The following is a 13,882-nucleotide window of genomic DNA, read 5'->3' on the forward strand; positions in this document are numbered from 1 at the left end:
TAGAAAGGAAAAATGGGTTCCTGCAAGTTGGCTGTAAACCAAGCCGAAGACAAAGGGAGATGGGAACATGGAACTGCTTGCCCTTGGGTGCCGAGCCGTGTGGTTCAGCACAAACCCACGCGTCCTCTCTGCAGTGAGCATTCTCCACAGCTTAGTGTTTCCCCTTCACGACCTCAGCCCTCCATGTTGTGCATAACAGGTGCTCAGGAAAGGCACAGAGAAGTCCCTTGGAATCCAAGTCTGTCTGTGTGTGTGTGTGTGTGTGTGTGTGTGTGTGTGTGTGTGTGTGTGTGTGCTGCACTGCTACACTGAATTTCTTTGTACTTGTACGTCGGAGTCAAGCGTGGTCCCTGTTGAGCTGCTCACATAGGGACATAAGGATTTCCCCCTCTGCAGTCCTATACAATTAGTGTTATAAGCTTTTGATAATATCTCCAGTGTCATCTGTTCATGATGGGAATTTCACGGGGGAAATTTGAGACAAGGTCTTGGTTCTCATAAAATGATTTATAGATAGCATCTTTAGAAATAAAGTGAGGAGGGGCCAGGAGTTTGGCCTAATGGTAGAGGGCTTGCCTGGCATGCAGGAAGCCCTGGGCTCCCTTCCTCAGTACCACATACACAGAAAAAGCTGGAAGTGGTGCTGTGGCTCACATTGTAGAGTGTTAGCCTTCAGAAAGCCCAAGGACAGTGCCCAGGCCCTGAGTTCAAGCCCCAGGACTAGCAATAAAATAAAACAAAATAAGCCAAATGAGGATTTTCCCCAGAAAGGAGTGTTTGGTTAAGGACTCACCAGGTCACTTTCACAGACAGGCTTCTCAGACGCATGGTGCCCAGCCTGACTCCACGTCGGGGTGTTGGGAGAACGTACACCATCTGATCCTGCCGACACGAACACCTTGTATTTGTGAGTTGGGAAGACTGAACGTGGTTCACGCAGGGAGGCTCACACTCTCGGTCCCTCAGCCACCCAGCCTAGCGTCAGGCCAGGAGTTCAAGGCAGGACCAGACTCCAGGTAGGCAGGCGCTCTGCCACGCGAGCCCCGCTTCCAGCATTCTTGAAGTTACTGGATCACGATCGTGCATCTTGTGCGTGATTCATGACGTCACGGGGATGCCATGATTCAATGTGGGGCCTTCTGCATGCTTCCCAGAAACAAGCGGGGAGATGGCAACCTCGTGCCTCTTCCATGGTTTACCTTCTCGGTGTTGTCCAAGCAACTGTTTAAGAAAATTCCTGAGAAATGTGTTTTGAGAATTGAAAGTGTTGATATCTTCCACGGGTGAAAGGCACATTGTTGTATTTAGTCTCCGATACTTTGGTTGAATTTCCATTTCAAGGCTGAACACTGGATGAGTTTCTGACCTGACTTGGAAGGCCCAGGGCCCTCTCCTGGCTTGTGCAGGGGCTGTGCTTTGCTGGGGGTGTGGGGGGCATCACTGGGGATGGAACTCAAGGCCTTGGGCTGGCTATGTGGGTGCTCTCCCAATCCAGTCTTGCTTCCAGCCTGTTATGCTTTGGTTATTTTGAGATAAATGTCACTTTTTGCAGCCTGTACTGCGAACCTCCTAATCACGTGTCACCTGTCACTGAGATGACCAGTGCGACCTCAGCAGCTTTTAAATCAGCTGAGACAAAGCCCGCGTTAGAGTCTTGGGGTTTCCATTCACTGCCCACCCACAACGAGCAGCAGCTCCAGCCCAGGTCACACGGTTTTGACTCAAGGCACGTGTGCATGGATTCACATCACGGGTGAAGATGTTATCCCCGTGTCTGCGCTCAGGGTGGTTTGGGACTGGGCTGGAGGCTGAACACACAATAGCGAGATAAACACAGAGACATTGCGGGTGTCAACCTCCAGATCTGCTGCAGGAGAGGAGGCGCGGGGTGGGGACGAGGTAAACCATCCCGTCTCGGAGACGGGCCCACCCTGGCAGCAGAGCTGCTCGCGTGCCCCTGAGCGCTTGCTCAAGGCACTCTTACAGTTTGATGCCTCTACCTAGGAAGTGTAAAACCAGTTACCCTGTCACTGTTAACGTCATAGGCCAGAGGGCGTAGTCCATTGCTCTGTAACTTCCTTCTCTGTACTGATAAACAGTCTGGGCAGAAAAAATTATATATATATTATATGTATGTATGTAGATAGTTTACTTCTGTTTCAAAATGACAGATTGAACTGCAAATTGAACTTGAGTGACCTCTATAAAAGTTATCATACCGATTTAAGTTTAAAGCAGTTAATTTGAGAACGACATTTACGTATTTATTCAGCTACAAACATTCTCCTGCTCTTTAAGCTCAGCAAACTCTTTTCAGCCCACTTGCTATTTCTGCCATGGAGAAATTTTGAGGCAAATACAGTCTGATTGCCACCTTTTACTTTTTTTTCAAGGATTCTTTTGCTTGAGTAAAACAATATTTTTTTCTGAATGAAATGTTTTCTGAATGCACCTAAATTAGCTATGAACGCATTCAAATGCAAGAGAAAACATCCTCACGGTACAGATGAAAATATGCAAACCTTTATTTTGGACAGAATCGTCGTGTTGCTGGGGCGCCATCTGTAAGGAACCTGGAGATGATGATCCCCGAGTCCTTGTCCTGGGAAGGGGGCTGGGCACGAGTGGGAGGGGCCACGGTGCAGCAGCCTCTGGACCCTGGCTCCTCACGGTAGCCCAGGAGCTCCCTGGTCTCCCAGCTCCCATCAGCAAGGGCTGCTTATCTGTCCCCCACCACACCTGAGAGCTCCAGGCTCTGCTCAGTTATCAGCCATGAGTAGCAGGCACCACTCGATTTCACACACACAACCCCCACCCCCAAAGACCCCCAGTGAAAAACCCTTTGCCCTGGGTTTTGAGATGATCCCAAATGCAGACAAGACATCACTGCATGGACTGCACCGGGCCAAGGAGACGGCTGTCACCCTTCCGCCTGTAAGTGGTCGGAATGGACGCTTGTACTTTACTGACAGATCAGAAGAATTCATGGGATCCTTTAGTGAAATCTCGTGAGATTAGAGGAGTTGACCTCCGACTTGCATGCAATCTACAAAAGGAACAGAGTTTTCTCGCACACAAAAAGAGACCTAAATATTTACTAAAATGTGATTAGCAAACAGTCGTACTCTTTACAGGCAATCACATAATTTTCCCAAGTGTTTGTGCTCAGTGAGATTAAAACCCATTCCATAGCAGATTATATTTGTTTATTAGGAACTATTTTCTCTATACAGAATAAATTAATCAAGAATGATCTGTGATAGAAGTTCTAAGCAAAATTTCTACTATCAATACATTTAATGCACATGATATGATAGTGTTTTATTTATTTATTTATTTATTTATTTATTTATTTATTTATTTATTTATTTATTTGCCAGTCCTGGGCTTGAGCTCAGGGCCTGAGCCCTGTCCTTGGACTTTCTCAAGGCTAGAGCTCTACCACTTGAGCCTCAGCACCACTTCCAGCTTTTTAAACTTTCATTTAATAATTTCCCATTTAAATGTTCATTGTAAAGAGTAACAGAAACTTTTTGTACATTGGACATTTTCAAAAATAATGAGATAATGTCAAGTGTCCTTTAAAAATCCGATCAGATGTATGAGACGAATACTGTCTGCAACCCAGCCATGTTAAAACACAGCACACTGCAGGCCCAGCAGATGTACAATAGCCAAACAACACGCCGTGATTATAGTTAGATCTAGCTGCCCACTGTTGTAGAAATCTGGTCTGAAGACTTTCAAACCCCATAACAACTTTTAAAAACCACAGTAGCATTGTATTTTTATTAGTAAACCCATTTTCTAGATATATACACTCATATTATGGTCATCGAAATCTTTGGCTTTGCAAGTGTATGTAATGAAATGTTGGTTGACTATTATTGGGACTGACTGAGAAACACACAGATAAAACACCAAACGTAAAAAGTATGAAACTTCTCTCAAGTGTGCTATTGGGTGACAACTATAATGTGAGATAGTGATTGTAACACATGTGGAGCAGAATTAGCACACCCTACTGTGTTCTGAGAGCATGCTGTTCCAAGACAGATGCAGAGACCTCTCTCCTCTCTTTCTCTCTCCCTCTCCCTCTCCTTCTCTCCCCACTCATCTCTGTCTCTTTCCAGCCTGGGCTACGTGCATGACTTTGTTTCAAAAACAATCAGATGAAAAAGGAACAAGCAAAACCAGAAGTTCCTCCTCAGACAATCACTTCACAAAATCCCAACTCGTCCTCTCCGACAGACCTGTGCTGAGAGCCGTCACACTCCATCGTGCCTCGGGTGACACGGGCCAGCGCTGTGATGTCACCATGATGACACCGCCGTCTGCGGGGCTGTTGCCAGCATTCGATTGTTCCTGGGGCTGAAGTAGGGTTAGAGAAGTTGAGTCCACAGGCAGGGAGAGGGGCGGCTCACGCCAGCCCCTGGGCCGGGGGAAAAGCGTGGTGAAGAGAAGGCAGGCAGCCTGGGTCCACGGGTGAGGGATGGGCAGATGGAGGTATCAGTCCTGGGTTTGTGCTGGGCTGTTTTAGTCCCTCTAAACCATAGGGGAAATAAACAAGAATCTACCTTTTGAGTCCAATAAGGGATAGAGACAAATGTGAAGCATATTACTTTTGTCATTATTAATTAATTTGTTGTCGTGATTGTTTATTGATGATTAATTTCATCACTGTGGGTGTTGGTTTCTACCCTGCTTCCTGACAGCTCATGAGACAGGAGTTCACCCTGTGAGACACCCAGTGCCTCACATCAGCTGCAGTGTGTGTGCTCTTAAAGCGCTGGTGTTTGAAACAAAATGATAGGGGAGTTTGGGATAATCCCGCCTCCCTCCCTCCCTCCCTCCCTCCCTCCCTCCCTCCCTCCCTCCCTCCCTCCCTCCCTCCCTGCCTCCCTGCCTCCCTCTCTCCCTCCTCCACCTCCTCCTCCTCCTCCTCCTTCTCCTCTGTCTCCTCCTACATGTTCCTGTTCTGTGTGGATCCTGGGTCTTGAACTCAGGGCCTGGGTGCTGTCCCAGAGTTTTGTTGTGCGAGGCTAGTGTTTTGCCCCTTGAGCCACAGCTCCATTTCTGGATTGTTTTTGGCTGGTGGGGGGTGGTCAACTGGAGACAAGCCTCATGGACTTGCCTTCTTGGGCTGGCTTTGACCCTCCATCCTCCATCTCTGCTGTGTAAGGTGCTGGCCAGCGCAGCTCATCCAGTTGCTTGAATTGCTAACGTTTCGGTGACCGGGGCTTTCCTGGTGGTATTAGAGTATTTACAGAAGTTAGCCCTCCCTCGTTCCTGTGAGTCCCTCCTTCCTGAGGTTGCATTCATGGAGTGTGCAGGGCGGTGGGGTTGTGACTGGGGACATTTCCAGCCTCCAGCGAGACTGCCCTTTGCAGCGGAGCGTTCGGGGGATGGTTGGCTCGCAGTCAGGCCGCACACGGCCATGTGTTCAGAGGCTCCGAGGACTGGGGGAATTTGCAGTTTACCGCACTCTCTGGGGCGGTTATTCATTCACGGGCAACATGAACGCATGCATTCACCGACCAATAAATAGGTCTTTATAGAACCAAGTGTATGCTTCTCACCGGGCAGACTGCGAGGGGTGTCCTGCGAAGCTGTGCGTCCTGGGAGTCACGTGATATCTTTGCAGGGTGGGGGGCGGCTTTCCCTCCCCCTTTCTCATTTAAAATGCAGCACAGATAAGTACTAACTCGGTGAGTAATGTCTTAATGACTTTTTGCACTCAGCAGCGAAGGATGATATGCGTTCTCCCTCCAGCTGGCGGGGCTCCTGGGATAGCTATCTCCACGCTGCAGCCACCGGCACTGTTTGTGTCTTCTGACTTACAGCTCGTGGATGGGAGATGAAGACGGATTGTCCTTGAAAGCGTGCTCTTTAAACTGCAGATAAATCACTCACAGGATAAGAGTAGAATGCTCTGTTAATTAATTTGGGGCTTCAGATACAGGAGGCAGGAACCCAGTTAGCTCACGAGAGCCCTGTCCAAGTTCGGGCTGTGATAAAAAATCGTTCAGGGAGGTGTCTCTTTGGGGGCAAGAATGACTGTGAGTCATTCATTCATCTGTGGTGTGTGGCAACAACAGAGCCGTGTCTGAGTGGATCCTAGAGGAAGTTCAGTCTTCCATGTTGTGGCGTTTTCCCACTCACCATGCAAGGTGAGCTCTGTGGTTCACATTTTATTTCCTGGATGTGTTTCCAATACCACTTTTTGAACCTAAGCAGGACAATAGCTTATCTCGCTTGCTCTGCCGCTGCTTTGGATCAGGCTGTGGCTCTGCTCAGTTAGAGATGTCTGGAGTGTAAATAAAAAGCTAGAAACCGAGGGAATCCTGTCACCACCCCTATCACAACCGCCGTTCCCGTGAAATGGAGCTGCCCTGATATTTTGATGGATTGTTTTCAGTGTGTGTGTGTGTGTGTGTGTGTGTGTGTGTGTGTGGTACTGTTAAAGAGCTCTTCATCCTGGTCACTGTGGTTGACCGTCAGCTCAAGTGGAGAGCACCACATGGTAGGGCTTGTGTGCAAGGAGGATTTTACCCACTACACCGTGGGCTTGTGGACACAGAGTCATCCTGGAGAAAAACGAGGGGGGTGCTGGGTGCACGGGGCTTTCTCTTGTCATCTTTATTTCATGCTTGTGACAGAATGTCAGACAGTGAGGGAAGCGGTGACATCATGGATCCAGGCATGGCTGATGGATAAGTGTGGAATTCGTGTGTCGTCCTGTGAGCAGGCGTGAGCAGGCGTGTGTGTCTGCACATGATCGGATGGGTGCGTGTACGCGTTAAAGGCAGTTATGTTTGTGTCTTGTCTGGTTCACATAAGAAGCCATACTCATGACTTGCGGTAGTGAAACTTTCTCCACCAGAGAACGTGGCTATGTGTCTGTCTTCTGTCCTTCTGTCCGAGGCTGAGTCTGATTTAATGGCATAACTGCCAGACTTTTTTCTTTTTCTTTTCTTCCCTTTCTTTCTTTTCTTCCCTTCTTTCCTTCCTTCCTTCCTTCCTTCCTTCCTTTCTTTCTTTCTTTCTTTCTTTCTTTCTTTCTTTCTTTCTTTCTTTCTTTCTTTCTTTCTTTCTTTCTTTCTTTCTTTCTTTCTTCTTTCTGTCGTGAGGCTTGAACTCTGGGCCTGGGTGTTGTCCCTGAGTTCTTCAGCTCAAGGCGACCTCTCTACCACTTGAGCGACAGCGCTACCTCGCATTTCCTGGTGGTTAATTGGAGACAAGAGTTTCACAGACTTCAGTTCCCCCGGGTTGGCTTTGGGCTGTGATCCACAGATCTCAGTCTCCTGAGGAGCTAGGATTACAGGTGTGAGCCATTGGCACCCAGCCAGATTTATTTTTCTTTATATTCAGGAATACAGAGTGTTTTTCCCCTCCTTCTATTCCATTAAATAGAACCAGGACTTTCAGGGAGGCTTTCATATTTCTGTCTAGTGAAATTAATTTTCTTAAGAATTATAGCAAAGAAGATTTGGGAGACACATGATGTTTAGTTATGTAAGATATACACCGAGGGAAAAACTTCAAAGGAAAATATTCAGTGCAGCTCACTAAAAACCAATGATAGTTTTTGGAATTTTTCTTGTTTTCTTGTGTACCACGTCATCTTCTCAAGCCATTGACTACTGTGGTGGGCTATGAGACATGGCAATGAGGGGACAGACAGACTGCTTAATTCTTACCAAGTCATCACAGTACAAACTAGAGACCTCACCTAGTGTGAGGAATATTCATTGTGTTTATGTTACTTGATAAGGAATATTATTATGAGGAATACTACATCCTTATATAAGGACTATTGTTATAAGGAACAGTATAAGGGGTATTATAAGGAACATTATTATGAGGGATTTTAATTGTGCATATTTGTCATTTTTCATCTATTTGGGGATTTTAATGTGGGGAGGATCAAGAGGAGAAAAGGCCGGGCATGGGGGCTTTGATGGAGAATAATTACAAGTATTTCAAAGGTGAAGGCTACCAGTGCAGTTCAATGAATGGTGTCATGAAAGTGTACTCATGTCTGTGTCAGTAACACAAACTGTGGATGCCATCATTTTTTATTCATCAACACTTCTTTAGATGAGAAATGAAATCGACAGTAAGGATAGACGAACACATTTAGCTTATTAGATAAAGATCGTAGGTGTGTTCTAGAATGAACGGAAGCCACTAATTTCACTGCATCTATATTGAAGAACAGCTTTTGAGGAAAAAGTTCTTTGAAGAAAGGAGACTAAAATAATTTTCTTTCCTGAAATAATTGTATTGATAACACTAACCAATAAAACCTTCTCCAGGAAATGCACACGGAATTGTGATGATGAGGGCCCGGGAATGGAAGTTTTGACTTGGGAGAAAGTCTTTCATTTTCAGTGATAAGGACTGGCATCTTGAGTAAGACGCGCATGCGAATGACACGCGAATAAGGTGTCACATGCCAATGGCATTTCAATGAGCCATTGTGCCTCCAGAGAAGCAGGGGTGGGGACGCGGCGGGGCCACAGAGGTTGGAGGTGGACTGGATTTCAGCTCCCCCAGGACAGCTCCTGTCATCTGACGATGAATAGCCTGAGTGATGTGGATGCGGATTGCACCTTGGTCATCAGAGCCCCTTATCCAGCCTGCCGTCCCCCATGTGTGCAAATACACCATCAAGGATGCACTCACGGGGCACTACCCTCGGTGTGGAGCTCGAGGCCGCCACGTGCAGAGGTGCCAGCAGCGTTCAGCCGAGACTCAGAACGAGGCCACCTGATGGGATCCACGGCCGCCGCCTGGCTGTCCTCACCTGGTTCTCGTTCTTGAGCCAGCACCGTCACATGTGTCACCGCCAGGGTTGCAACCACCCTTGCAGGATGCTGAGAGGAGCTGGGTGGACATTTTTGAGCATCCCGGGTGCTCAAGGCGACACAAAGCCAAATCATCCCGTTACTCACTCCTTGCAATTTACTGCTGCAATGATGGCTCCAAGCAGGAGGATACAGGAATTCGAGTCACCAGACGAATCCACCACACAACTGTGAGAGGTGTAACGATACAAATTTTTATTAAAGCCTTTGCAAATGGGTCCCCTTAGGGGGCTATGGCAAATAGCCTGGATGCGAACACTGACATTTTATACCAGTGGCTGAAATTCTAGCCTTCCATGGGCATCTCACCAGATTCGCGGGCGGCTGACTTCACAGAAGGCGAGCTCCGTGGTGATCTGCCCTGTGCAGGTGCACATATTAGATTGGATTTCGAGGAACAGATGCCCCGGTGCTTCTAGAGCCACACCTGTGTTTTTGGCTCGGGTTTCATGAACAAAAGCTGAAGTTTCTGAAAAACTGAGTCGCGGCACTCATCACTCGGAACTTTGACTATTGCCTCTTAGAACGGAGGAAATGCATTTGTGCTTCGTTGGAGAGAATACCATGCGATGTGGCAGTCCCTGCAGGGATGGGGCTGGCACATGCATGAGCATCACATGGAGAAGCAATAACTGCTCACCCGACCAGTTCATCCCCAGTTCATCTGCTGAGGAACGGGGAAACCAGACTTTCACTTCTCCCCAGCGTTTCGTATGAGCCTTGCCAATGCAAGACGGAAGAGCTATGCTGCCGTGTGTCTGTGATGGAGCCGGACACACCACGGGACTACTAGAATGTGAGCGGCGGCCATACATCTGGGCTCGTGACAGCCACATTCTGAGTGGCGTGCCCTCTGCGGCACGATCAGTCCTGATTTATTTTCATCTGGAGGAAATAACAACATAGTGGGTTAAGCTAGGTTCTCTCAAAGGAGAGGCTGGACACTGAGTTGTTAACTGTCCAGTGAGGATGATTTTCTACCTTCTCCCCGTCCAGGTCTTATTAGTGTGTCAGAATTTCACAAGCAGTGTCACTGTATTTCCACATATCATGTAATGTGCTGTGGTCAATTTCACCCCATCCTGCATTCCCTGTCGTCCCCGCTTCTGGTCTCTGAACATCTGTCAACATTCGTCAACATCCTTTAATCATGTCCACCCTCTTCCCCCGCCCCTCTCCCTGCCCCCTCCTCCCCTCTCTCCCCCTCTCTTCCCCTCCTTCCATCTCCTTCCCATCTCCTCCCCCCCTCCGTGTGCAATGGCGCTTTCCTGGGGAAGTCAACATCTTCACATCACCTGCATTATTGCCAGCAGACACAACATCTTCACACCACCTGCATTATTGCCAGCAGACACACATGCACCCTATACACTTGTCTCACCAGCATGTCACCAGAGGACAATTGATTGGCTAAGGCCCTGGGGACTTCCTGAGGGACAGGACAATGGCATCTTATGAAAGCATGGATTTCCTGACCTGGGTGCCTGGGGCTTAGAGGAGCTTCCTGCCAGCTGCCCCCACTCTTAACCCAGAGGCTGTGTGGGAGGGTGCAGGTGAGGATGGGGGCGGGGGGAGGACCGAGGGGATCTCGCCTCTGGGTGGAGCGTGTGTGGGCTTGCTCCCGATCCCGCTGGGCACGGCCTCGCCTCGCAGCCCCAGGCCTTCCTCTGGCGCAGACATCTGCACTTCCACATAGTTATGTGGCAATGCTGACCCACATCCACGCATCCTCTAGACGTGGTTTGTGTGGAACTTGGTGAGTCCACGCATACCACTGGGAAAGCTTATAAATCTTTTCGTAATAGGATTTTAGCAATAAAACATGCCATCCGGAAAAATCTTGTTTTCTTTGTGTATTTTTGCTGGTGTTAGACGAAGGCGACGTCAGAGGAAGAATACGTTTCTTCCTGGACCGTGTGGCCTCTTCCCTTGTCCTCTCCCAGTTTTCCCGTCCTGTCCCCACACATCGTACAGTTCATTTTCCACAGTGCCCAGTGAGCACCACTGTTTAATTTGCTCACCCTTTGTCCCTTCTTTCTGTGCTCACTCACCTCCCCAGGCAGGTAAATGAACAAACAAGACAAAAATGAAAGAAATTGAAAGCAACAACCAGGAAAAGCAATCCTCGCTTCTGTTTCTTGGCGTTGATTTGGACACCTATTATGTATGTCGCATGGTCAGCACACCTCGGTGCCTCCGTGCGGGAATGCCCACACACCTGAGTCATCCGCCACGTCCTGGGTTTCTTCCTAACCATCCCATGTGTTCACTTGAGAACTCATTCCAATGGGAAGTAGAACGGGAACGATGGCTGCCAGGCTCCTTCTATGAAGCCAAACCAGGGAGGGACTCATCAAACAGAGAGAACTATAGACATCCGTGCAAAAACTTCTCAAGGAAGTTCTGACCAACCGAATTCAATAACGACCTTCCCAAATCAGCCGCTGTGCTCAAACAAGCCTCACTCCAGAGATGCGAAGCTGGCCCACCAAGACAGCGCGCGCCGTCCATCACCCCCTCACACGCCAAGGCCAGAGCCCCACGGTGGAGGGTTTTCACACGTGTGGGGCATTCCTTTTTGAGCAGTCCCATTCCCTCCATGTCCACAATGTCAGCCTTCGTGGAGATTCTCACGTTTGTGGCCAACGGAATGACTCCGTGCTTCCTGAAGGCACCGCTGTCTCTCCTCTTCCCCTTTGTCCGGGTCAGTTTGGCAAATGACTGGAAGATGGCCGTTCCAGCCAAAAGGGAGACACTGGAGACCGTCCCTCCTGTAGGGTGTGGGTCAGGCAATGACGTTTCCGTGCGCAGCCAGGCAGAGGACGAGGACGGCACCCGTGGTCACAGCAGCGTCCCAAAGCAGCAGGCGAGGCTGGCTGTGTCCTCCACAAGGAATCGTTGCAGGCCGCATTTGACCACTGTAGATATGTGTGCAGATGGCATGTCCAGGATACCGACTGCGGTGCAAATAACATTTCCTGTGGAAACCATGTTTCCTGTAAAAGTGTCTTTGCCGGAGCCATGAGAAGGCACCGACACCATCCTGTCACATCTGTGACGTGCCCGTGTCCTGGTGCTGGGTGCACGTGGTGGCGTGGCAGTTGAGGACACCCCGGGGGAGCCTCTCTCTCAGGGTCCAGGCACCTGCAGGATGCCACAGAGGCCAGGGGGCTTCTGACGGGCATGGCCGCCGGCCTGTGGGACTTCCTTCCGCTGGAAAGCACACTGGTCTGCCGTTTCAGTGTTTTCCAGCGCCGCTGTCTGGTGTGGGTTTTTCTTTTCTTTTTCATTTTCAAAAGGGGGAACTGACCATTCCTTTGCATATTTTTCTAACAGGCCAACTCTCTTCCCTTCTCTCTTCTTAGTGGAACGAGACAAGGACTTTTCTCCCCAGCGAAGGCACTACAAGGAATTTCGCTTCGACCTGACTCAGATTCCGCACGGGGAGGCAGTGATGGCTGCGGAGTTCCGGATCTTCAAGGACAAGAGCCACGAGAGATTTGCAAACGAAAGCATCAAGATCAGCATCTATCAGATCACCAGGGAATACCCCAACAGGTACGAGGCCAGCCTGGCACCCCGGGCCCTCTCCGCGGCCCAAGCCAGCACCCACGCCTACAGCAGAGGCTGCTCGGGACAGCTCCAAACCTGCCTCCTTCCAACCAGGCAGAGTGGTGCGGGGAGCGCGGGATATGAGAATTCTTTCCTGCGATCCCCAGAAGGGGAAATCTGTATTGGTAGATAGATTCTTTCCACCCAGTCCAGTCTCCTTAGTTCCTAGATTCTCTGTGTGGGGTTTCTCCGCATGCTCGAGACTGGAGTTTTGTGAATTAATGTGGTGTTTTCAAGACATCGCCTGACTCATTAACCAAATAGTCTATGAATTCTTTGCTCTGTAACCAAATTTAAAAACTTACAAATCTATTGTGTCATCTCTTCCCCCGCTTATTTATCTTAGCAAAACTTACAGCCCTTGAAATTAGTTTTTCCTCCTGCCATCTCCCAACCTCTCCATTTAGGCTTACACATATTTAAGACGTGTGCAATTTAAAGGAGAGTTCTGACACTCATCCAAATCTTTGCTTTTCTTGGTCAGAAAATGTTCACACATTCTGTATCATTTCACTGATTTAATCTTTTCATATAAGCCCGGCACGGCCGTACTCTCTGTCACAGGCTGTTCCTCAGACACACCTCATATATCTGGTGTTACTGGCAAATGAGGTTTCCACATGATTGAATTTTCCAGATAATTCCGCTGAGTTTGGCTTGCAGGCTTTGGTTGAACAAGCACAGAGGACCAAGTAAATAAGAGCTCTGAAGCTTCTAGCCTGGGCCCGGGGCTGTGGTGGGCCCTGCCTCACACAGACTTGAATAACTGCAATACAACGTGCTAAGCAGAATGACGTAAGCAGGCGCGAGTGCTGTGGAAATAGAGAGGAAGGAAAATGGACTCTTTATGTGGGAGGGCCAGACGCCTGAGGAGAGTCTCAGAGGGGTTTGCCTTTGACTTGAGCCTTTCAAGTGATCAAGACGGAGACGGGGGACGGGGAGGAGGAGAGGAACCATCTTAGAAGAAATACTTCTAACTACTGAAGTGCTCACACAGAACGGTACACATGGACAATTTGCACTCGACAATTGCAGCCATCGCTACCGGGGCTGCTCATAAGCGCTGTCACTACCGTTCTGCATTGAACACGTGCCCGCTGTGGGTCTGCGGCTGTGTGACACGGCCTGGCTGGAATTAAAATGTTCACGATCATGGTCGAGATGAGATGCACACCCCACAGAGATGCGCTATGCCCGTGTGAGGCCTCGGTGCCTGCTGTGCCTCTGCCCTTCACAGGGACAGCTAGTGTCCCGGGCTACCCCATGCACCCTATGCAACCGTCCTGGCGTCCTCCGTGCTGCTCGAGGCTCCCGAGGTGCTCACCTCCTCTCAGCTGTCTTGGGAGGTGACATGGGGAGGATGCACTGCCAGGAAAGCTGCTAAGTGTTTACAACGTCAT

At 49.1% G+C, this 13,882-nt stretch overlaps 1 protein-coding gene across 1 annotated transcript in view; it reads left to right on the forward strand.

Moving 5' to 3' along the window:
* The window catches only part of Bmp5 (bone morphogenetic protein 5), a 70,910-nt gene that overhangs the window by 24,112 nt on the left and 32,916 nt on the right, over window positions 1-13,882 (forward strand). The window contains exon 2 of the mRNA XM_090355467.1: window positions 12,236-12,428. Within this exon, the coding sequence (XP_090211593.1) occupies window positions 12,236-12,428 (193 nt within the window). The remainder of the gene's footprint in view (window positions 1-12,235; window positions 12,429-13,882) is intronic.

Source organism: Megascapheus bottae, chromosome 22, assembly GCF_031878675.1.
Source record: "Megascapheus bottae isolate mThoBot1 chromosome 22, mThoBot2.hap1, whole genome shotgun sequence".
Classification (NCBI taxonomy): Eukaryota; Metazoa; Chordata; class Mammalia; order Rodentia; family Geomyidae; genus Megascapheus; species Megascapheus bottae.